Below are 26069 nucleotides of genomic sequence, written 5' to 3' on the forward strand. Positions count from 1 at the left end.
CAGGGAAGGTCCGGTAACTCACATATCTAGTTTCGTGTCAATCGGACAATGTAAGACTTTACTTCCTGTTTCGGGCCTTCCACTTCCTGTAGGGAGGTGACCTTTTACGGACATGTTGAGGAAGGGTCTGGGGTCCCACATACTAAGTTTCAATTGGATACAACAATCCCTGTTGGAGCAGCATCAAAAACTATAAACGTAATTCTGTCTGCTGTCACCAGGGGGCGCTGTATTTGAAAATGAATATTTTCATATAGACGTGTTCAGGGCCGGACTGTCATCAATCCTTGCAAGTTTGGTTCAGATCGGACCAGGATTGGCAAAGTTGTAACAGTTTGTTTTTTTAGAATTTTCTACCACCACCAGGAGGCGCTGTTTTCAAAATGTACCGTTTCAGCAACATAGTCGTCTTCAGCAACTAACCATCATCAACTATAGCAAGTTTGGTTGGGATCAGACCTTCCATCGCGAAGTTATAAGAGTTTCATTGTCTGTTATGAAAAATTATTATTATCTCCAATTTTGGCGCCCCCTATCTCGTACGCCATACAATATTTTAAAAAGCTTTTGATAACTTTTGATGCTCAACTCGTCCACATTGATCTCACCAAGTTTGAAGGTGATCGCACAAAAGCTCTAGGAGGAGATAATTGAAATACAAGCTGTCATATTGTCTGCTGTCACCAGGGGGCGCTGTTTTCGAAATTTAATATTTTCATATAGACGTCTTTAGGGCCGGACTATCATCAATCCTAGCAAGTTTGGTTCAGATCGGACCAGGATTCACGAAGTTGTAGCAGTTTGATTTTTTTGTCCCAAAAATCCGACTTTGCGTCGTTGCCATGGCAACACCGTTAAACGATTTGTCGTCATATTGATCACGCATCATCTACCATGTGTTTTGACTGTTGTCACCAATTTTCAGTGCGGTACGATTATCTGTGTAAAAGTTATTCCCGAAATCGTAAAAAAACTTTTTTTTTGTGTATTTTCTTTCACCACAAGAAGGCGCTGTTTTCAAACTTCACCGTTTTTTCATAGACGTCTTCAGCCATGGCCCATCATCAATCATAGCAAGTTTGGTTCGGATCGGACCTTCCATCGCAAAGTTATAAGAGTTTTGTTTTTCTGATGCGAAACATCAGAATCATCACGAACTTTGCCGCCCCCTATCTCGTGCGCCATGTGACATTTGAAAAAACTTTTGATACCGTGAGCTCCTCAACTGGTCCACAGGGACCTCACCAAGTTTGAAGGTGATCGCACGAAAACTCTAGGAGGAGTTAGTTCAAATACCATTGCTGCGAATTCGCCAAAATCGCCCAAAAATGGCCAATCAACCCAAGATGGCGGATTTCCTGTTGGGTTTGGATCATGGTCATAATGTAATTTTTTCTTCATCCTGACCCACTACACATGTGTACCGAATTTCGTGCATGTGCGATATTTGTGTTGGTCATGGTGAATTTGGACAGGTGGCGCCGCACTTATTAGCCCCTCCCACATTCAATTTTCAACGCACATTCCCCGAACCTTTTTCAGACGTAAATTTACACCACGATTGATGCGGTCACAAAAATTGGTGAGTTTTGGGGTATGGGAAAGGCCTCAAAAAGGCGATTTACTTTAAGGAATAATAAGAATAATAATAATAATAATAATAATAATCCTTCCAGTTTCAATAGGGTTCTTGCAACCTTGTTGCTCGAACCCTAATAATAATCCTTCCAGTTTCAATAGGTTTCTTGCAACCTTGTTGCTCGAACCCTAATAATAATAACGAGCCGACCCACGCGGGTCGCCGTGTGCCACGGCTCCCCGCGTGCCTCGCGCTCTCACCCGTTCATTCACCGCGCGCGGTACTAGTTATTTTCAGTACTAGTTATTTTCAGTACTAGTTATTTTCAGCTGCGTCCCCGCGCATGTCGTTCCAAATTTCGAGGGGGATCGGGCAACGTATGGCAAAGTTATAGGGCACTTCCTGTTTAAAATGGCTGACTTCCTGTTCGGTCAAATGCGCGTCCGTTAACGAGTTCAGGGAAGTTCCCTTGTCTTACATATCAAGTTTTGTTCAGATCGGACAATCTTAGAGTTTACTTCCTGTTTCGGGCATTCCACTTCCTGTTGGGAGGTCATCTTTTGCAGATATGCTCAGGACAGGTCCCTGGTGTCACATATAAGCTTTCGTGCAAATCGGACAACGTACGGCAAAGTTAGAGGGCACTTCCTGTTTAAAATGGCCAACTTCCTGTTCGTCTCCGTAAACGTGTTCAGGGAAGTTCCCTTGTCTTACATATCAAGTTTTGTTCAGATCGGACAATGTAAGACTTTACTTCCTGTTTCGGGCGTTCCACTTCCTGTAGGGAGGTGACCTTTTACGGACATGCTCAGGACAGGTCCCTTAACTCACATATAAGGTTTTGTGCAGATCGGACAACGTACGGCAAAGTTAGAGGGCACTTCCTGTTTAAAATGGCCGACTTCCTGTTCGGTCAACGGCGTCTCCGTAAACATGTTCAGGGAAGGTCCGGTAACTCACATATCTAGTTTCGTGTCAATCGGACAATGTAAGACTTTACTTCCTGTTTCGGGCGTTCCACTTCCTGTAGGGAGGTGACCTTTTACGGACATGTTGAGGAAGGGTCTGGGGTCCCACATACTAAGTTTCAAGTGGATACAACAATCCCTGTTGGAGCAGCATCAAAAACTATAAATGTAATTCTGTCTGCTGTCACCAGGGGGCGCTGTATTTGAAAATGAATATTTTCATATAGACGTGTTCAGGGCCGGACTGTCATCAATCCCTGCAAGTTTGGTTCAGATCGGACCAGGATTGGCAAAGTTGTAACAGTTTGTTTTTTTTAGAATTTTCTACCACCACCAGGAGGCGCTGTTTTCAAAATGTACCGTTTCAGCAACATAGTCGTCTTCAGCAACTAACCATCATCAACTATAGCAAGTTTGGTTGGGATCAGACCTTCCATCGCGAAGTTATAAGAGTTTCATTGTCTGTTATGAAAAATTATTATTATCTCCAATTTTGGCGCCCCCTATCTCGTACGCCATACAATATTTTAAAAAGCTTTTGATAACTTTTGATGCTCAACTCGTCCACATTGATCTCACCAAGTTTGAAGGTGATCGCACAAAAGCTCTAGGAGGAGATAATTGAAATACAAGCTGTCATATTGTCTACTGTCACCAGGGGGCACTGTTTTCGAAATTGAATATTTTCATATAGACGTCTTTAGGGCCGAACTATCATCAATCCTAGCAAGTTTGGTTCAGATCGGACCAGGATTCGCGAAGTTGTAGCAGTTTGATTTTTTGTCCCAAAAATCCGACTTTGCGTCGTTGCCATGGCAACACCGTTAAACGATTTGTCGTCATATTGATCACGCATCATCTACCATGTGTTTTGACTGTTGTCACCAATTTTCAGTGCGGTACGATTATCTGTGTAAAAGTTATTCCCGAAATCGTAAAAAAACTTTTTTTTTGTGTATTTTCTTTCACCACAAGAAGGCGCTGTTTTCAAACTTCACCGTTTTTTCATAGACGTCTTCAGCCATGGCCCATCATCAATCATAGCAAGTTTGGTTCGGATCGGACCTTCCATCGCAAAGTTATAAGAGTTTTGTTTTTCTGATGCGAAACATCAGAATCATCACGAACTTTGCCGCCCCCTATCTCGTGCGCCATGTGACATTTGAAAAAACTTTTGATACCGTGAGCTCCTCAACTGGTCCACAGGGACCTCACCAAGTTTGAAGGTGATCGCACGAAAACTCTAGGAGGAGTTAGTTCAAATACCATTGCTGCGAATTCGCCAAAATCGCCCAAAAATGGCCAATCAACCCAAGATGGCGGATTTCCTGTTGGGTTTGGATCATGGTCATAATGTAATTTTTTCTTCATCCTGACCCACTACACATGTGTACCGAATTTCGTGCATGTGCGATATTTGTGTTGGTCATGGTGAATTTGGACAGGTGGCGCCGCACTTATTAGCCCCTCCCACATTCAATTTTCAACGCACATTCCCCGAACCTTTTTCAGACGTAAATTTACACCACGATTGATGCGGTCACAAAAATTGGTGAGTTTTGGGGTATGGGAAAGGCCTCAAAAAGGCGATTTACTTTAAGGAATAATAAGAATAATAATAATAATAATAATAATAATCCTTCCAGTTTCAATAGGGTTCTTGCAACCTTGTTGCTCGAACCCTAATTAAAGAAAGCCAGAGGGACGAAGGAAAACAAAATAAAAGCTATCATAAAACAAAATAAAGCACACAAGACAGTTTGGGATTGTGACATCATCGTTTTCCCAAAGTATTGTATTGGTTTAACAGACGATCAACATTATGGATTTTAAAAATAGTAGATTTGTCATAAATATCATTATTATCTGAAAATAGACACAGGCGAGTGTCTGTAACTCCGAATTTCTTACTTTAAATGCCATGGAATTCAGCACTAGAATTCACTAATGTAGCATAGTGTGTTTTTCATGGAGAGTATTTGGAGAAGCTCCACTTGGCTGTTCCTGTGTGTTTTTAACTGTATATAAAGTAAAGCGGCAGCCCCACTGTGGTGGACTTGCCTTTGGCTCGGCCTGGAAGAGGATTTATCATTTAAGGAGTGGGTGTTCTCCACTTAAATCCACCACTTTGTGTTTTCATGCTGCTTTTTTTTTTATTTTATTTTTTTTATACCTTTTCTGAAAGTTTTCTTTCTGGAATAAAAAGGGCAAACACTTGTACACATTACACAGTTGTTTTATAGGCTCTTTTGTCATATCAGTGAGAGCGAGTGACTTTTTAATAATATCTCGCAGCAAAGCTAAAAATATCCCGGCCTCGTAGGAGACGCACACAATTGGAGGATATGGAATTAGCCCAAGTTGTGTTGTTGAAATCAAACCCCACAACTCAAACGATTTGTTTTTGCGTTTTGAATAGCAGCCTTGTTGGCAGATGCGCGGCCTTTTGTTTTGCTGCCAGTTTGCAGTTTCTAAGGCAACAGGTTTGCCGTGGATCGGCTTTGGCTTTTCAAACCCGGGCTCCATCTAAGAGCAACAAATAATCCAGAAAACTCACCAATACGCTGCTGCTTCATTTCATGTGTTTCCTATGGCAAATACAGCAAATAACTGCCCACAGTAATAGATTTTTACAGTTGAATTTTATTTATCCTGTTGCTTTTTTGCCATAGGAACCATTTCAATACCGTTATCTAATGTTTTTAACTCAGTAAACGGGCTGTGACACCAAATTATATCCTCTTTTTAATATTAAACAGCCTTATTCTCTGCATTTTCACTGTTTTGAAGCTTTTTTGGATCTTCACTACGTTTATTTTCGACCACTTTTCTCAACATTTCCGTACTTCATGTCCCATTTTTTTTGCTTTTGAACACTGTTTATTTGTGATATTGACATTTTTGCCCGTAACTTTTTGTCGTAACTTAAACCAAACGTTGCATAATCGTGAACTTGTACTTGATAATTCACTGTTTTGTCTCTTACTTTTTTTTTTTGTCTTCATTTTGCCGTTTTAGTTTAATGATCAAAGATTTTACCTAATTGTCTTTCTTTTGGCTTCTCCACTATAAACTTAACTTGAGCTTAAATGTGCGTTTATTCCACTGTGGAATGTTTGTATAATTTCCCTCTTTGTTTACATCTTGAAAGGACTTAAATGTAATTTCACTAAGTATGCTCTGGAACCCTAGTTAGTTTTAAACTCTACGGTTCCAGGAACTGTTGGGTCAAGAAGGGGGTAATCTAATTTCTCAGCCTCACACTTAATTTATATGCGTGTATATATATATACTGTATATGGTAAATCCTGCGTATGGAGTGTGCTACCATGCTTATCTTATGACGTATCAGTGACCTGCACTCCTCTGCGCTTTGACAACGCCATTTGCCACTGCCACTTCGTCTCAAACCTGATCTATTTATTTCTCCTGGAGGAAATTCTTCATGCGAAGCGCGACGACATGTAATTGCCATATTTGGCAACCCGCGGGGGTTTAAAGGCAGATCCTAATAAAGCTGGATCTGTGTTCAGTGGCCTTAAAAGGAGCTGGAAAGCCGACCCGGCACCTGTTTTACATCTGTAGGAAGACATAGCTGAGCGAAGCCCGATAACGAGCCGCAGGATTCGGAGCAGACGGAGAACAGGTTGGAGCAGCAGAGGAGGAGGATGAGGAAGTTTTAGGGGTATTTCTCTCGCGAGCAGGTCGCACAAAAAACACCCGGTGGAAACTTCTTGTTTGACTACATGGAGATATTGAGATATGTTTGAGAGTTTCACTGTCATCGCGGGTTTACAAAGCAGACAAAGCTCCGCGTTCTCCACCGATCACACACACACAAAGCCGCTTTAGTCCGGCGTCCCAGTGCTGTCATCTCCCCCTTTTCTTTCACTGTGTGCTACGACTGAAAGGATTTGCCCAGTTACCATGGTGAGCTGGTGATCACAGCCGAGTGTCCGTACAGTACAGGCCCTGAAATCTCCCCGTGAAAAGAGGGGACAGATGAGGACCGAGGCTCTGTGAAGCCGTGAAGAAGTTTTTTATGTCCCAGTTCAACTATTTGAAACGTGAAACCAGTGATATCAGTGTTTAGTTGCTTTGTCACTCATCCAATATGGAAATAAACCAGTGACTCGGGGCGTCCTGTTTACTCTGTTTCCACATTTGTTCTTTTATGTTTCACCAATGACATTATTTGTCCGCTTCCTCTGAACATACCACTCGTTCAGATGCGCGTTCTCTGAAGAATGTCTCGAGGGGAATCCTTCCTAAATTAAACATTCAGGTGGACTGCTGTTGATGGAGAAACATTAAATGGCACAATCACAGTGAACCCTCAAACCTCCTTTTATTGCCTTGTGAATGTGCCATATATGAACATTTAGTACATTGGACCTTCAACGCCACCATCATTTCCTTCCACCAATGTTGGGTCTTGAGGCAACAGTCAGAACAAGGTGTTCCAGACATTCTTCTCACCTGCAAAACATTGCACGCTCCTCCTGGATGATCCCCAGGCTTTCTCATGCCACATGGGGGATGTAGTTCTGCCAGGGGTTTCAGGGTTCGCCTCAAGGTCTCTTCCCAGCTAGCAATGCTTGCAAAAAACCTTCATTGGGAGGTGCCTCGTAGGAATCCTGATGAAACACCTCAATTGTCTCCTTTCAACACTAAGTTACACTGACTCTACTCCAAACTTCTCATCTTATCTCCAAAGATAAACCCACATACTCTAGGGAGAACCCATTTTAGCTGCAGCTTTACCAACAGCTCCTGACCATAGCTGAGGTTTAGAACATTGATCAACGTCAAATTGCACTTTAATGTCGACTGCAAAGACTCATGGTTCGATTGCCTAGATTTAAGTGAAAAGTCAAGGCCTCACAAATGCTCTTTATGCTCTTTCCTGTTATTTAACAAATGGGCGATTGTATTGGATATAAAATAAGCCGCCATGTTGTCACGTTTCTCCTGTAGCCCAGCACGCTGCCTCAGGGCACCGTGAACATGAACCTCTGCACGGACGTCATCGACGCCGAGCCCAAGACGGGCCAGAAGAACTCCCTGTGCATCATCACACCAGACCAGGAGTACTTCATCAGAGGGGAGAATAAAGAAATCATCAATGGGTGAGTTGTCCTGTCCTGTCTGTTGATGGTTTGGGTCAAAAGCGTCTGTTAACGTCTGTCCGTTTCCAGGTGGAGCGAGCAGCTGGTGGTTTACCCCCGCACCAACAAACAAAACCAGAAGAAGAAACGTAAGGTGGAGCCCACAACCTCCCAGGTAAATCCCCCTACCATCCATTTGTAGCTTCACAGCTTGTCCCGCTTTTATTATTCCATAGTTTTTGATGATTTCTGTGAATCATGATCCAGGAGCCGGGTCCAGCCAAGGTCGCAGTGACAGGCTCTGGAATCCCAGAGGCAGAGAAGGTTCCAGACTCCAGCTCCATAATCTGGCAGGAGGAGCTAAACCAGAGGGAGGCCGAGGGCGCTGCAGTCTGGGCCACTGCTGACGTAACCCCAGGGTCACCGCTGCCCTCCACAGGTAAGAAGGGATAACAGCAGTTCTGGTACGTTCTGGTGATTTCTTTCTTATATAGAGCAAAGAAACCCAAAAATATCAAGAATGGAAATGAAAAAGTTGTACTTATTACTCAAAAATGACCTCAAAGTATGTGACGATGAATCGATTGCAGCCCTAAAGATATGAATGGGACGCTAGTGTGACACTCATTCTGTCACATGCCCCAGGTATATCGCAATATAAATTCCTTCAATAACCACTAGGGGGAGCTGGTGAATGTATAGTTTTTATAAAGGGCTTTGAAAATGAAACTGTTGCTGCTCTTGTGAAGGTGACGCTCGTGCGTCTGTTGGCCTTGGTTCAGACGGCGGCTCCGTCAACGGTGACGAGGTGGACCAGGGAAGCCTGACGCTCCACAGCTCGGTGCCGCAGCAGCCGCCGCCGTCGTCCAGTGACCTGCTCTCCCCGACGGGCTCCTGCTCCAGCCTGGGGGGAGTCCCGCGCTGCCTCTCCCCGGCCCCCAGCGACCCCTTCCCCTCGGGCAGCTCCCTTCTCTCCAACGGCTCCCACATCAGCGGATCGGTCAGCTCCCTGGACTCGGACGCCAGCGGCAGCACGGTGACCAGCAACGACAGTCACCCGACCTCGCAGCGGGGAGGCCACGCCTACAGCCACCACGACACGCCGCGGTCCAGGCGGCTGGAGGCCGAGGCCAGGAAGGCCGAGAAGAGGAGCAGGTTCAGGAGCCCGGACAGGCAGGAGAGAGAGGCCGTCCTCAGCCCCGAGAGGAGGTCAGTGCCAGTCCTGTCTCCGTCTAAAAGAGGAAGCAGATTTTCTCTTCCGCAAGTGTTTGCTTAGTTTCTAAAAGAACTAGGAACACAAAACTGTGGGTGAAACAATAAGAACAAATATTATGTTTGATCAGACTCAGGACAGTGTGGGACGTCACCAGGCAGCTATTTCAGACTGAAAAGAGAGAGACATAACGTCACTGACCGTATCACTGGTTTAAACCTGTTGAAAAACCCTTAAAGAGATCAGTCATTTTGCCCCAAAATAAACTTCAAAATAGTTTCTCTGTTGCTCACGTGTAAGGCTTCGCAACGCCCTCAACTCTGGCTTCTCCAACCGCAACACTTGGACAAACCCACTCATGTAATCCTGCCCTATCGGCCAATGCTGTGAACCTACTTCAGACACTGGGCACTTGTCTCTCAGTGAAGAATAATCTATCTTAAGCTTATTTGAGAACATTTTTCTTTTCTTTTTCTTACTGGAACTCCAAGTTTGTAAAACACTATCTCCCTGGTACCAAAATTAACCCGGTGGAACAGTGGCTAGCACTGTTGCCTCGGGTTCAAACCCTATCCCGGGTTTGTGCTGGTTTTCTCCGGCCCATTAAAACCTCAGACTCTTCTATGAATGTTCCTAGTAGTTAAGGTTAAGGTTAGGTTAACTAACGAACGAACTAGTAAGACCAGCAACAAATAAATCCAAATAAGTCCCTTTTTCACCACACAGCTGCCCCTCCCCTCTTTTCCATTAAAACCACAGTTGTGTGATCACGTGTGTGTGTGTGTGTGTGTGTGTGTGTGTGTGCGCACATCAGAAGCTTTGTGCGTCACCAGACTGCATGTGTGTGTGTGTGTGTGTACATGCCTTTAAAAGGATAAGGCTTCACCTCAAGTATTTCCAGACCACGGTGTCTGTAGCACAGAGGCAGAGATTCCAGGAAAGCAGGTCCACTAAGCTGGTTCATCAGGTTAAAGCACAGACCAGATTAGATTAAGACGCTCACTTGTCAAGTTCGAGGGACAGCGAAGTGTCATCAGACTGATGAGAAAGGACAACATCATCTCTGACCAACATGCCGTTAAGGCTTCTGTCAAACTGCAGCAAAAATAAAACACCTGCTTTTTAAGGAGTAAAAAGGTAAAACTCTTGAATAAATATAGATATATGGTTAAAAGAGTAACGTCATACAAAAATATTTGGGATAATGATGCTATCACGTTAGAATAGTTTGGTAAAAGCGCTGAATAGAAGTTCTTGTTTAGATTTTAAGACCAATTATCAAAAATAAATAGCTGTAATTCTGTGATTTCAGCTTCTTAAATGTAAATATTTTCCCTTAATTCACATTTTCACCATTTTCTTGCCCACAAAATGAACCAATTAACCAAGAGAATTATTTGTCAAATGATTGGACCTTGAAATGAATCGTCTCCAGTTACAGGGGCCTCAAACTCTAATGACCTGGGGGGGCCAATGAGTCTGGTCGAGAGGGGGGGAAAATACTTTCAAAGTAAAAGTGCTCGTTTGGGTGTGTTAATGATGCAAAATAAATAGAAAAAATCTAAAATTATGTGAAAAATAACTGTAATTTAAACGTGTGTCATTTAATAATTTAACATTTGATAAAGTGATAATAACAACCAAATGAGGTGCTGGGCCACACACAGAGATAGGTGGTTTGTACTTCATCATATCTCCGTCGTTTGTCCTCTCTGTGTCCACGTCTATTAAAAAGACCAAAAAAACCCAGGGTAATATAGTAATATGTTCTCGCTGCCGCTCGCCCTCCTCTTCCTCTGTCTGTGTGGGAGCGTGTCAGAGTTGGCAGCGTTTTTGAGGCAGATTGAGGGAGGCTGCTGCAGATGGACAGCGTAGGCTGTGACTGTACGCCTGCAGGTCCACAGATGGATCTTCCAGAAGCACTTTTACACTAGAACAAATTGACCTCATCTCGTTGTTTAAATAAGCAGGTGATTGTGCTCTTTTTTGTCTCCTTAAACGCCAAAGACATCATGTATTTTAGTCATCGTGAAATGAAAGCTTTATCCTCTCCACGTGAGGGACGCCAGCGCTCACCTACGCTCACGACCCCAGCGTCCAATTAACCTGTGGACATGGGGGAGGAAAGCGGAGAACCCACAGGGAGTACATGCAGACTCCCTTTAAAATAATCTTTTACTTGTTAATCATGTTATCATTTTATCTCGCTCAGCTGACAGAAGTGACCTGTTGAGCAAGTTTTGATTCCTCAAGGGCGACCAGGAGACATATTCCTGGATTACACTTGACTTACTGTCTTTTACAGAGTGTAAATATCAACATCCATCCGTATCCCGTCCACTGAGAGGCCACAGAGTCCAGCTCAGGACCCTCGTCAGGTCCCAGAACAAACTCTAAATGGGACGTGGTCATTTATTTGTTGTTTGTGTGTGTTTGTGTTGTTTGTTGCAGTCGCTCTGGTGTCATTGAGAAGATGGAGGCACTGGAGCTGGAGAATCAGGAGAAAATGGAGGTGGAGGAGTCGGGGAGGAGTGGAGGCAGACAGGGCCGGAGCGAGCACAGACGCTTCCAAAGAGAGGTAACGCTGCCGTGAGTGTGTGTGTGTGTGTGTGTGTGTGTGTGTGTGTGTGTGTGTGTGTGTGCGTGTGCGTGTGCGTGCGCGCTTTTCCATTACTATGGCCCCTCCTGGATGTGGGCGGAGTCATCATAACATGGTTTTATAGGCGACACAAACTAGTGACTTGTAACAGTCTTGTATAAAGTACCTAAAAGTCACTTTTTTTTATAATATTACTTAAGTAAAAAGTTTTAAAGTATCAAAAGTTAATGTTCTGATATAAAATACTTAAGTTTTAGAAGTAAAAGTATTAAAAATGTGAGGACTGAGCCGTGGTGGCTCAGCGGTACGGCGAGTTGTCTTTCAACTGCAAGGTTATGGGTTCAATTGCTGGCTCTGATAGTCTATATGTGTCCTTGAGCAAAGACACTTAACCCCACGATACAGCATGTGAATGGGTGAAAAGAGTAGTGTAAACTGTATGAACACAGACCATAATACCAACTCTTCTTCTGCTACTGATTTTATTTGGTAGTGACGAGTCACAAAGACGGTTGGGGGCAAAGGGAGTGGAGTTAAAGTACAAGTTGCTTTGTATGTGTTCAGACCTGGTTTAAGGGTTAAGTAGGTTTAAGGTAAGGGTGTGCAAGTGTCAACAACAACAATGGATGTGTGTGTGTGCGTGTGTGTGTGTTTCAGCAGTGCCAACATTTAAAGTGAGTCGTGTAAACAACATCACATGGCCCAACAGAGGTGGAGTCAACTCTGGACACCACCAGCAAACATTTATGCTCACCTCACCCCCTCACCCTCCATCTCTCCTCTCGCTGTCCTGTCTTTGTTTTGGTTGAAGGGTCAAGGGTCAAGGGTCATCAGCGTGTGTGCTGTGTTCATTGGTCTCAAAAACAACCTTTCAAAATTTGCCAGCAGAGAAAAAATAAATGCACTTCACACAAACCCACAAGGTTTATGTACGAAATGACTTTACAAAGAATAAAACTGAGCACATTTTCACTACAGCTTTAGTTAGTTTTATAAACACACACGTTCACTTTCAGTTAGATTTCTTTCTTTTGTCCCAAGTCAGGGTTGTTGAGGCTCCTCACAAGTTTCACATTTGGAAATCCGACTCAGAAATTCAGAGTTGTACTGTAATAAGACGAGGGCCTTTCTTTACGGAGGAGGCCACGTCGTGCTTCCAGGTTTCTACGGAAGCCCAAACAGACAAACCATTTTATCTTTTTCAAGACACGTCTCGGTTAATTCACCCAACGCCCGGCTACAAAAAACAATAACATAGGTGTTTGCGTGTGTGTGTTTGTTTGATGCAGGAACAGAGACATGACGCCGGTCAGGGTCTGGACTTCCCCTCCACGCTGCCTCCGCTCAGGAGAGCCAAGTCCTTGGACCGGAGGACGACTGAGTCGGTCATGACGGTGAGTCTGAGTCTTTTCTGTGTTCTGGTTTCATCCTTCATCCAGACAACGTTTCACTGACGGATCCTTTTTGAGCTCATGATCAGGTTCTGCTCGTGATTGTGTTTGACTTAAAATGACCAAAAAAAAATGCCCCCGAAAATGTCCCTTCAGAGAGTCGGCGTGCTCTCAGTGTCCCGAGACAAAGCCTCTCTGTTTCCCCCGCTAAAGCCGTAGGACCCAGGGTCAGCGTCAGTGCCAGAGCTTCAGCTGAGCAGAGAGAGGCCGCCGGGTTGTTGTTGGGACCGAGCGGCGAGATTCAGTTAGATAACAGAGTTAGTAGAATTAAACTTTGAGAACGGTCTCTGTGGACATACAAGACCCCCAGCCCCCCCCCCCCACCACACCCTTACCCCCGCCTCAGCAGCAACATGCCACTGGGTTTATGCGTCGACTTCTGGAAGCAGCTTTTTCCCAGGCTTTTGATGCGGGGGGGCGGCGACTTCAAAAGAGGGTTAGAGTAAAGTGGAGCAATATGACACAGTATTTTTGTAATACAGTAAGTCAAATAAGCAACATGTCCAATTTAATCCATCCCTTCATTTCATTCGCTCAGCTTCAACCTTTGACCTTTTCCATTTAAGGGATAATTCGAGGTTTTTTTGACTCATGCGCTGAGAACCAGCCCCGTGGTACATTGTTGTGGTCGAAAGTCGGAAATTTCCAGTTTGGGACCGCTGGAAATCCTCACCAACACCGACATGGGATGGCTGCCACTGCTATTTCCCAGTCTTACATGTGGAAATGTTCAATTTTGAATCCGTGGACGTGTAAAATACCAACGTAGAGTGTTATTATCGACTGGTACTGGCCAAATATGTGTTTTAGCATCCACATTGTTTTCCCCGACTTCCCAGGAACTCCAACATCTGATGTATGAATAATGGAATAAAATGTAGTTTATGATTTTAGTTTACAGCCTTTTTTTTAACTGGACACAGAGTTTTGCTGTTGCCTTCTAAACTGCTCTCCCCCCCACACCAAAGTCCATAGAGAAATTGGAATTGAAATTTGGATTATCCCAAGTGACGCCCTACAGCCGCTGCTGTGTCTCTGTGAGCTAAAAACACTGGTTTTCTCTATGAGGTTTGGTGTGGGGAGAATGAGCAGTAAGGAAACTGTCAATCATGGATTTTAATATCGATTTTGTTTCCATGGAGATCATGTCTGCTGCCTATCTCCAGAGGGTTCTAGGTGCAGAACAGTCTTTCCTTACAGTCCATTATATGTCATTTCTGTTGCCTTTTCCTCCTAATGTGTCCCTAATTTGGCCGACGTGTTGTAGGCCAAACCTCCATGCTGCAGGGGGCGGTGCAGCCCCCCTCCTCTGCCTCGCAGTTGCAGGTTAAACTCCCATTACTCTGCTTCTCCATTTTGTGAAGATTGTGCACATTGTGTGTTTACTGCTGTGCAACACGTGTCTTCATATATCTGTGTGTGTGTGTGTGTGTAGGAGCACAGCTCGGCACTGTTTCCTCAGGTCACCGCTCGTGTGTGTGTGTGTGTGTGTGGGTGGGTGTGGGTGTCTCTGTGTGTGTTGGTGTGTGTGTGTGTGTGTGTGTGTTGGTGTGGAGTCACAGCAGACGACAGCAGACAACTGAACACTTTGCTCGTGCTTCTTGTGAGAAGTTGTCGCTGCTCAGTGACGGTGGTTTTACACAAATCTCACGTCCACAGTTGTTTGTTTTGAAGCTGTCGTGAAGACGATGTCTCCGTCCACTGTCCGAGCAGGAAGTGCCCGAGGAACCTGTTGTAATCCTCCAGATAATTATTATTCTATCCGTGTGTTTGCGGTCATTTTTGAGGGGATTAACGTGCATAAAAACTATCCAAGGCTTTTCTCTACGTCAAAAAAAGGCGTGACCTCAGCGCTTTCACATGGCGGGAAAACTACTTTAAAATTCTACTTTTTGAAAGCTTTAACGTAAACAGAACTACGTGAAATACCTCACAGTCATCGGATGCGACGAGCGCCCTATCATGACTGCGCAGTCCTAGCTTTTATTTTGAATTGGACACACAGCCGGTGTCATATTCATGCTCACGTTTGTTTGTTTGGTGTCCACGGGTTTTCATTTGCGTTGTGTTTAAAGGTGAGTGTAGGTCGTCTGCAGCAGCACGTGGTTTGTGTTAGACTCTTCCTGCTGAGGTCAGTTTGCATGTGGAACAATTAGCCTCTTAAACGACACTGAAAAACAGATGTGTTCTCAATATCTTGTCTCTCTTTTTTGTTTGTTTTCCAGCCGGATTTGCTAAACTTTAAGAAAGGTTGGATGGTGAAGCTGGACGAACAAGGCCAGGTACTGTGAGCGATTATTGTATTAAGTGATAAAAACCTTTGTTTTGTCCGGTTCTGCTTGGTTAGATGCTTTAACAATAACCTCAGTGCAGTGGTTACCACAGTTAATTAGGGTTCGAAAACACTTAATCAGGTGATTTCTGTTAAGGAAATGCAATTTATGATGTGTTGTCTTTACAGAAAATGATTTGAAGCTAAAAAATACGTCAACATGATCCATGAGGTGACAGATTGACAGCAACACAGGAAACATTATGATGCATTTAATGTCCTTTTGTGATCGATAATTGGGGCTCTCTGGTGCTGTTTCGTTGGGTTTTAGGGGCTGAAAGGTTTACAGCTTCCTAATTGGCAGTTAAGGGGAAAACGTAAAGGAAACTTAACTTACAAAGGTTGTCAGCCACAGGACATGATTGTGTCTCTTGTCTTTGTCGCTCTAGTGGAAGAAATACTGGTTTGTGTTGACGGATCACAGCCTGAGATACTACAAGGATTCCATTGCAGAGGAGGTGAGTTCATTCCACGTCATCACACATCAGACTTTAACTGCAGTGAGGCAGCGTTTCATGTTTTTCTCTTTTTAACCTCAGGCCTCTGACCTGGATGGAGAGATTGACCTCTCTACGTGTTACAACGTCACTGAGTACCCGGCTCAGCGTAACTACGGTTTCCAGATACATGTAAGAAACTTTCTCATTATCTTTTGGGAAGAAAATACGTATTACATGTCTTAACAATTGTTGTATTAAATGTTCAGACCCAGGAGGGCGTGCACACTCTGTCCGCCATGACGGCAGGAATACGCAGGAACTGGATCCAGGCCGTCATGAAGAACGTCAGACCCTCCACTGCTCCTGACGTGGCGAGGTCAGCATGCATTTTACATTTGTATCTTCACGATATTCCATTCAGTGACTTTGACACTAGTCAGCAGCCTTTTCATTTGTATTGTATTTATTAGAGCTGAAACAATTACTCGATTAATCAAATGAATCAGTTTGAAGCTTTTTTTCATGATTGAAACAAGCTTACTGATTGTTTTAGCTTCTTAAATGTGAATATTTTCTTCATTTCTTTGCTCCAAACAAATAAATCATTAAAACTGAATCATCTTGCTGTGTGGACAAAAATAAGACAGGTTTTTTAAGGTTTTATGGACCAAACAATGACTCGATGAATCGAGAAAATAATTGTGAGATTAATTGATTAGCTCTAGTATTTAATACATTTTTCTATTCAGAAATCAAATGAGCCGATAATTGATGCTGATTCTTTTTGCTTTATTTATTGGACGATATTTTGTCCTAATTTCCCCTCAGTCTGATAAACACAACACTTAGATACACTACACTACATTACTTAATTCAAACACATTTATGGCAAAACTTTGTGCCTAAACTGCACTTATTTTATTAGAACAAATACTTGATAAATAAAATATGAAACAAATAGTCCAAAAACTTTTGTATTAAAGAATTAAAGTTAGTGAATTTAACAACAATGGAGCACAGTACTTAGTCTTGTGTGGAAATCCTCCATTTTGTTTTAAATCTGTATTATTAAAGTGAAGCTTGACTCGCCAATAAATCGCAATTTACTCAAACACAAGAACATAGAGTATGTAGTCTATAAATACTCTTTGAAACTTGATGGACAAAGTAGTTTCTGAGTTTGACTCATTGCTCACTATGAAACTGATTTTCTCTCTCCAGCTCCATCGAGGATCACGGTTCCTTCTCTCCTCTGGAAGGTCTGGTCAGACCCGACGTCACCCAGGACTCCCCTTCTTCAGAGGCCTCGTCCGCGGAGAGAGAGTCCGCTCCCGGTGTTACAAAGAGCCGCGCGCGTGAGCGCAGGCGAGAGGGCCGCTCCAAGACCTTCGACTGGGCCGAGTTCAGGCCCATCGCACAAGCTCTGGCTCAGCAGCGGGCGCAGGAGGCCGAGAGCCTCCAGGCCGACCTGGGGGAGCTGGAGCGCATCCGGAGGCGGGAGGAGAGGCGGAAGAGGTACGAGTCGGTGACAAGCACGTCGGGGGAGAACGAGTCTGTCAAAGAAGCGGGGAGGACGGACTACGAGGGCGGAGAGGGAGTCCGACACGTGGACTCGCTGGGCCCCGCGTCCTTCGAGAAGCACCAGCAGGTAGAGGAGATGATCGAGGAACACTGGCGGCAGGTGGAGAAGACGCCTCTACGGGACGAGAGACGGGTGCCGCTGCCCGCCACGGGACAAACAAGAGAGACTGCAGACCTGGAGCAGCTGCTGGACAATTACAAACAAGGGGTAAGTTTGACCTTTTTAGGATTGTTTTCTTGATTAATCATGTACTTATGTGGTCCACAGAGCAAAATGTGATTTCTTTGTTATGTGGAGCAAATAAAAACCAGAAAATATACACATTTCAGAAGCTGAAAATCACAGAAAGTAGAAAATATTTACATTTAAGAAGCTGAAAAATCTAAGAAAGTAGAAAATATTCACATTATAGAAGCTGAAAAAACACAGAAACTAGAAAATAATCACATTTAAGAAGCTGAAAAATCACAGAAAGTAGAAAATATTCACATTTAAGAAGCTGAAAAATCACAGAAAGTAGAAAATATTCACATTTAAGAAGCTGAAAAATCACAGAAACTAGAAAATACTCAAATTTAAGAAACTGAAAAATCAAAGAAACTAGAAAATACTCACATTTAATTTTATATTTCAGTCAGAGAAAGGCCGTTTAACTGTGAAGTAAAGCAACAAACAGTCTTAAGATATTGTAGACGTGAGCTGGTGTCGATTTTATTTAGCAAGCTTTTTTGGTAATTGCTTAAAATCAGATTTCTGGCAGCATCTGTGTCTCAGTCAGTCTGTCGTTGTCCCCCGCCGCCCGTGCAGATCGAGGACCTGAAGGCTCAGCTGGAGAGCTGTCACCAGCAGCTCCTGGACTCCAACAAGCACAAGCAGGAGCTGGAGCTGCAGCTGAGGACGGCGCTGGACAGAGAGCAGGACATCCGCACAGGTTACATCTCACCAGTGAGTTTTTCCGGCTTCCGCGTTTCCCGGGGGCGTCCGTCTTGATACTAAGACGGAAAAGTCCTGTTGTAGATGTAATGCGTGTACATATACATATATATATATATATATATTCTATAAAATGAGCAGTGTTTCCTCCCCTCCTTCATTTTGTAACACTCTTTCTTTGCATGCTGTATTTTTATCGTGAGAAAACATCCGACTGTGAAACAACACAAGTGACGACAGATTATGTGCCTTTGCATGAGTTCATTGCATGTGGATAAAAAAACATTGAGATCTTATTACTAAACTGGCTTCTACCAGTTAATCTCCTCTCTCTTTGTGTCGTAGAAGTGTGTTCAGTCACTGAACTCGTGCTCGTAGTTACTTCCAATATTTGCATTTATTATGGACCGGAGAAGTTCAGTGTGGTGTTGCTGATATGACTTTCAGAGGAATGTGTCGCTCTAAATGAAAGAGAGAAATTAAATTAAAATGTTTAGTTTGGATATTTGATTAGAATAAGTGTTTTTTTTCCAGTATAAATGGAAATTTCATACCGAGAAAAGTGTAAGTTTTTAAGGAGTATAAAAGACCTAAAATGGAAAAAAATAATGCAATGTCTAAACTTTAAGTATTTTAGATTTAAAAGTGTTACATTTTGCAAAATGTTTTCTATTTTCTATTTCAATATAAAATATTCTGTATTTACAGGACTTGAAATATTTATTTTTAGCTAAATTTGCACTTAAAGGGCACGTAAAGTAACGATATTGGACTTTACCACATCTATTATATTACTCACACCACAGTAGATGTAGATATAACTTTTTCTTTATTGTGTAAAACATATAAACAGCTTACAAATAGACATGTCTACCCGTTTGCCGATATCTGACATTACATTTTAAAGCCAATATTGGCCAATAATGATTTCTTGAATGCATCTCGTAGCTGCTCCTCTAAACTCAACACGCTATAGATTCCATAGAATTATTTAAATTTACCAGGGACTGTTTAACTTAATATTCAAATATTCATTTTTTACTACAATTGCCCATCCCATACCCTGCGTATAAATATTTACGTTCTCTCTGAAATGTCATTTAGAGCGACGTTACCCTTCATTAGTTGTTGCATATAAGCATTACCTATTCAAAACTGTTTGGCTCAGTATGTATGATGAATAACCTCTCCGCTTGTTTTCTAATTATCTGCATGGACATCAGATTCTCATCTTCTAATAACTTCTGTGAAGAACCATCCATTTGTTATGTTTCTGACAACAAATATCGTGTATAGCCGCTAAATGGCATAAAGGTGTGATGTCGGAGGTGTTTCTGTGCTCGTGTGTTGAAGTATGTGTGTGTGTTTTGCCAGAGTGAGACTATGAGTTTAAAAATAGGCATTCCTGAGATTATCAGGCTAGAAGCGTGTGCATTTTTTTTTGTGTTGCTTCTTGTTTTCGAAAATACCATTTCAGTAACTTGGCAATGAGCAAAATAAGAAGCTGTCAAAACTTCAGCATAGGTTGGACAATACATAAGGAATTTCTTTTGGTACATGACTTGAACTTGGACCAGAAAACGTGTGTGTAGGACCTGGTATGCTTTCCATCCCTGAGAGAAAAACATCTCGCTGAAACTAATATTGCATTACTCACCACATGAAGTAACTTTTAACCATTTAATGTGCATGCTCTGATGTGATTAACTAACCCAGCCATTAAATCGCTTTCCTTTTACCTTTGATTTACAACATTAAAACCAACGGATTTCTATTTTGAATCACTGTTCATTTACATAATTTTTTCATGTGGGAATGGTATTTGAAATATCACTGTTTGATAGAAATTAATTGGAGCATAATGATTCTTAGATAACGCTAAAAAAAATGATTAGCAAGCTTTTTGTCTACCCCTGCTATGTGTTAACCAAATGTCTGGTCCCCTTTTCCAAGCTGGATCCCGCTATGGGTCTGGAGGCTGATGTGTCGCCCCAGACGAAGAGGCCTGAACTGGTTAGTTCTCAAGCACAGAGTTTAACAAAGAAGTACCAGGAGACCAAAGAGCTCCTGAAACTGCAAGAGCTGAAAAAGCGCAATATGCAGGCACAGCTTGGCCTCTCGCTTTCTCACCTCCCTGCCAAGGAACCTTACTTTCCTGAACCCCAAAAACCACCCGTGTTGGAGGGCCCTCCTCCTGAACCTGTCCAAAAAACTGTGAGTGTCTTGCTCCTGGACAGCTCAGAGGCAATTCAAGAGCTAGAAGATTTAATTACTGGTAAATGCCTCACTTTAACAGAGCTGGGAAAAGTGTTGAAAGCCCGTAGTTGTAATCAAGAGCCGACAGAGAAGCGACAACTTCAGAAGCTCTTGGAGACCTGGAAGTACCAGCAGGAGGTAGAAAATGAACTGATCAAAAAGAGTTTAGCCAAGGCGGGAGAAAGCGTCAGAGAGTATGAAGCTCGTCTTCTCTCCATGGAGGGTCTGGTGGGGAAAGTCCAGAAGCAAAGTTTTGAAAGTCTGAAAAGCCCCTGTGGTCCCCTGTCAAAAATCAAAAACCATTCGGAGACGAATGAAATGACGGTCGCGATGCTCTCTCAGAGGGTTGAACTTTTAACGAATGAAAACGGGGCTTTGAAACAACGATGTCAGGAAATAGTGAATCAGTTGACAGAGGCTGACAGGGAAATAGACAGGCTGAAAGCCGAGCTGATCAGTCAGTCTGGCGGCAAACAGCACCATCTGGTGGTGGAAGAGCTGAAAAGAGTGAAGGCCGAACTTGCCGAAAACCAAGCTACTGCAATAGATAGGGAATATTATGAGAGGGAGCTGAACGAGAAGTCCATGAGGCTCCACGAAGCTCTTGTCACGTTGGAGGAGCTTGGTAATTCCCTGAAAGACACAGAGAAGAAGCTGCAGTTGAAAGAGGCCACACTGAAAGGCCTGGGCTTCCCGACAGATTATGAGGACGAGGAGTCGCACCCTGAGAAAGAGCAACTCCAAGAGCTACTGGAAGCCTCGCATAGACAGATATCTGAAATGGAGGCAAACCTTCAGGCGACAGAGCAGCACTGCCTTGAACTGGAAGCTAGGAACAGTGAACTAATTGCACTAAACCAGGAATCTCGGAAAGTCAGTACAGAGAAGCTAGCAGAGGCAGAAAGCGAAATAAGAATGCTACAAGAGAAGTTAGAAATGGAGAAAGGTAGAAATGAAATGACAGCAATGGAATGCATTGAGTCAGGAGCAGAGCAGGTTGATGATAAAGGACCTACAGAGCAAGTAGTAGAACAGGTTGAGATGAAGACGGAGGCGATTCATCAGGTTGTAGAGATGTTAGCAAAGGTAGACGTTAATGTAGAGAGATTGCTTAGAGGTTTAAAAAGCACTTTATTCGGTTCTTCGAAAGACGATCCGCTCTGTGTGAGTCAGAACAACATGAGGTTGGTAGTCGAGGCAGAGTTCTGGAGCCAGCTGTTGATTACCTCCGAAATGAACCCAGGGGAACTTAGCAGTGCCAGAAGTGTGGCAGAAAAGATGATCGCACAGAAGCGCTTGATGATCTCCATCAGTGGGGTTTGTCCACAAGCAAAACTTGACGGTGAGACAGGGACAGAGCTAGATTTTGCATTCATGTACAGTTGGCTTGACAATGAAACAAATGCTCTGATTCTGAAAGAGTTGAGAGAGACGTTAGAGGCAAAGTCAGATGGTTTGAAGCTAATTGCATCCAGGGTGATGCAAGACAAAGATGGCGACATCCTCTCTATGGCTCTAGCAAGCTTTGAGTTCAGTCAAGAACAGAAACAGCCCTCTGAATATTTGCATGACGCTCTCAAAGAAGCATTCATGTCTTATGTGATTATTAGGTCTAAGGTCCAGCGCGAGAAAGAGCTCAAGCACAGGCAGACCGAAGTTCAGATTAGTAGCTTTGATTGTCCAAATTGTCCTAAATTAGGAGAAGTTGTCGATGATCTCCAGTCTAAACTTGCAGATCTTCAGAGTCAAATGTCGGAGGCTTCTTTGAAAATTGCTTCAGAGCCTCAAACTTTGATCCAGATCGAAGGAGAGCCCATTGACTCATTGGATAAAACCATTGAGCTACATGACATGATAGCAAGGCATAGGAAGGAGCTGAGAGAGGTCAAAGACCAGTACGAGCAGGAAGTTGAAAAGATGAGGCAGGAAGTAGCCAAGGCCAGTGAAACTCTGCGTGTCCACTCAGAGGAAAACGTGAAGGAGATCGACTCGTTGACCAGCTGCATGGAGAACCTCAAAAAGAAGCACGAGTTGGAGAGGACAAGCCTTGTGGAGAGGTTTGACCAGGAAATGGAAGAACTGAGAAGCATGATGAGTCCGGTTGACCCCAACGCGGCCTTGACTGATGAGGACAAGGCGTCGCATCATGCCTCGGCCCAAACTTCAACCCTGAAGCAACGCATTCAAGAGCTGGTGACCCAAGTCTCAGTCATGACTGAAGAGATGCGACGACGGGAAGCGCAGGGCGACGCCACGACTCACCGACTGAAATACGAGAAAGACCTGGAAAAACTGAAGGTGGAAGCGCTCCTTGTCCTTGCCGTTCTCCATCTGTGATGCCTTGTGTCTCCTTGTGGCATTCCCAGATCCCTCTTCCTTCCGCAACCCCTACTCCCCTCCCTAACCTTCCTAACGCTCTCGCTCTCACTTTCGTAAAAAAAAAAACTCACTTTCCTTCTGTGTTGCATGAAAACAAACCTAGTTTTAGGTTGATGTGATCTTTGGCGCTGTAGTAGTCGTGCACAGAGGAACCCATTTCGTTGAAGCTTGGCCACCATAACTTGATGACTTTCAAGTAACTGATGCAGTAAAATGTGTACACAATTCAACGGAAGCTAATGGATAATTTCAGGCTAATGTACTAGCCTGCTCTGCTCTGAAATGAGTTCCTCTGTTGGTAGTTTAATGTGCTTATTATCCTAACCCTTTGACTTAACTACGCCTCATTTGAGTGTTAAGGGCAAAGAGTTGACCCTTGAGGAGCATTGATTTTCAAACTGAAGTCTTAAAATCTTCCATAACTAAATTTCAATGGGTCCAATCTCTTTTCCTTTGACTGTCTCTACTAACAATGTCAATTTAATCCCCACTTTCTCTGAATGACATTTGATCATACATAACATTTCCATGATTTCAACTCAAGGTCTACAGTACGTTTTAGTTTTTCTAGCGCTTTCCTAGGTCATCTCGAGTTGTTGACTCAGTTGTGATGATAAGACCTGAGTATGTAACGTATGTGTTGTTCATAAAGCATTCAAAATTCCTCAACGTTTGAGACGAAAACTTAATTTGTTGATCGAAGCAGTCGAATGTGGTTGAAAGCTTTGTAAGACGCCAGCAAGTAGACCTTGACTCGGTCAGGAACAAAACGTGAACCTTCATATTTCATCATAAATGGTCAGTTCACCAAATTACTGAAATGATATGCTATTTCAGTTACCCACAATGATCTTTGGCCCCACAGTTAGTTTTGGTTTAAGTTGCACTGGTTTCCCCCCTGAAATTTAATGGGGATTTAAGGAATTTTGTTTGCGTTGTCAAAGACACAGGAGAATACCATTTCACAGAAATGAAATTTTCCAAAACCAGTAGCATTTATTTACCATCATTCAAGTGGTGATGTGGCAAACAGTAGACCGATGAAAACCTCCACCATGGTCTCCTGACAAAACAAAGTGGTAAAATAATATGTTTGTACCAAAAAACAAGCAAGTATATCAAAAGGTCTGAGAATCTGCATAACTTGACGTGGTATGTCTGAGAATATTCTTTGGTTTTTGAGAGGACTGACCATTTCAAATGTAGTCCCATTCATTTATTTTGTTAGCAACTTGTTTGCAGGATTCATACATGGTGTGTTTTGATCTTTTCCTTGGACTGGCAGTTTTTACTGGGATAAAAAAATGTTCCTAGCCAAGGTTTGGAAGATTTGATCCCCCCAAAAGTTGACTTTCCTTCCACTTAAGTAGTACTTTTTCAGATTAGGGCTGCAACTAAATTGTCAACTATTTTGATAGTAGATTTGAGTGGTTTTTAGCATAACACTGATTGGCATTTTTCAGCATTTTCTGACATTTTGTGGACCATACAAGCCCTCGATTAATTGATGATGAAAATAATAGTTAGTTGCAGCCCTGGTTTGGATTAAACTGCATTATTTATCAAAGTCTGAATGGAAAAAAAAAAGTGGTTGTGATTCAAAGAAGTGGAGGCAAATTGTCACTTGGTTTGGTGGTTGTTTTTTCTTTGTCTTACTTTTGAAGAGAGAGAACAAATAGAGTGTAGTGATGTGTTGAGATTGTCGTGCTCAGCCATGATCTGTGCTCTACTATAGCCTGAGCTGCTGCTGCTAAATAAAGCTGGTGTGATGTCAGAGCAGGAAGTTTACATTTGCTCTGTTGGGGGAAAACTTCTCACCGTCTCATAGTTGTTTCCTGGGTCTGAGCTCTGTGGGGGGGTTATCCCTGTGAAAACACGCTGGGCCTCCATTTCCTCTGTTTGGCTGAGAGAGGACAGAGGGAGAGGGAGGGCGACTCGGTCAGATTAGAGGCAGTGAATAGAGGACGGAAGCAGGGCTCAGGTTCTCTTTTGGTCCGGCTTCTGGAAAAGGCCGTTGTTTAATGTCTACGTGTGGAGTTTTGCGCCACCGTAGTTGATGTAGCAGTGTTGTGGCTCTTCTGAAAGTTGAATTGACGATTATCTTTCTGCAACTTCCCCATCACCCAAAGACGTTAAGATCGTAGAACTGCGTTAGAGATGAGCCGGTTGGTACGATATTCGGTATTGGTCCAATTCTGGTTGCTCTTTAACCCTTCTGTTGCCATCCTGCCGTCGCCAAGACCTTCTCATTTCCGTAACTCCTAGACCGTTTGCGATCTGTCCAGGGTGTGACCCTGCTGCTGCCATTCGCCCTATGTCAGCTGACATTGGCACAGCAGATAAAGCAGTATAAGATGGATGGATGGATACTGGAAAGCAGAGAAATAGAGCTTTAATTGCGTCCACATACTCGTCATTACGATAAAACCTCAGGACTTCCGTGGAACGACCGTCCAATCGCAGACAAAAAAAACGTGATATCAAGCCATTTGAGTTTCCCTGCCAAGTATTGCCAGAATACACACTCTGCCATCTGCTGGTCCAATGCAGTAACTCCACCTCATCTATGAACAATACGATGCAAATTTTAAGTATTTCGATAAAATGAGACGTCACATGCTCACCTTGCCAAAGAAATCCCAAATCTCAACTTGACCAGTTTGACTCTCTCGTGTTTATTTGGTTTTGCCGGAAAAAAACGGATGCAACATTTAACACACATATTAATACACACTCTGCCATCTGCTGGACTGGTGGTGTAACTTCTTAATACCTTGTGTAGCAAAAGTAGAACATGAAGTGTAACTTCAGTAAAATATAAGTAAAAAATTGCAGTACTCAATTAAATCATCATCATTTTTTTTGATAAATTCGGTTTTAGAGTTTATTTTTTAAGAATTAAAACGACCTTTCTTGATTTTTAATCTTAAATTTGCTCTATTTCTCAAAGAAATCCTTCAAACTGACGAAATCTCGTGTTGTGGATGAAACAAGACATTTGAGAATTTGAGTCTCTCAGCTGATCAGGAGTGCATTATTTTATCTGGTTTAAATGACATTCCTTTAAAGACTTGAGGGACAGGCAGATTAGGATTTGCCCCTAAACTAAGAGAGCGAACAAAGGAGGCGTAATTTGTATTAATTGGCAGATTAATAAATAACAATCAGCCAATGTCAAGGAACATGGCAGTTTACTTCCTTACACTCTCTTCTCTCATCGCCTCTGCAT

The 26069-nt window shown here is 43.1% G+C and overlaps 1 protein-coding gene across 3 annotated transcripts in view; it reads left to right on the forward strand.

Moving 5' to 3' along the window:
- mprip (myosin phosphatase Rho interacting protein) overlaps positions 1-26069 on the forward strand; it is a 45816-nt gene that overhangs the window by 15224 nt on the left and 4523 nt on the right. For 2 of the 3 annotated variants that reach the window (XR_009234157.1, XM_058620253.1), the window contains exons 4-16: positions 7525-7676; positions 7746-7830; positions 7923-8094; positions 8405-8864; positions 11320-11446; positions 12757-12861; positions 15144-15200; positions 15640-15708; positions 15790-15879; positions 15957-16066; positions 16912-17479; positions 18080-18217; positions 20159-22759. Coding sequence is in view for 2 of the 3 variants with exons in the window: in XM_058620253.1 (XP_058476236.1) it covers positions 7525-7676; positions 7746-7830; positions 7923-8094; positions 8405-8864; positions 11320-11446; positions 12757-12861; positions 15144-15200; positions 15640-15708; positions 15790-15879; positions 15957-16066; positions 16912-17479; positions 18080-18217; positions 20159-22759 (4734 nt within the window). In the remaining variant the exon portion in view is untranslated. The remainder of the gene's footprint in view (positions 1-7524; positions 7677-7745; positions 7831-7922; positions 8095-8404; positions 8865-11319; positions 11447-12756; positions 12862-15143; positions 15201-15639; positions 15709-15789; positions 15880-15956; positions 16067-16911; positions 17480-18079; positions 18218-20158; positions 22760-26069) is intronic. The other variant, XM_058620254.1, reaches the window with a different exon arrangement.

Source organism: Solea solea, chromosome 21 (genome assembly GCF_958295425.1).
Source record: "Solea solea chromosome 21, fSolSol10.1, whole genome shotgun sequence".
In the NCBI taxonomy this organism is placed as follows: domain Eukaryota; kingdom Metazoa; phylum Chordata; class Actinopteri; order Pleuronectiformes; family Soleidae; genus Solea; species Solea solea.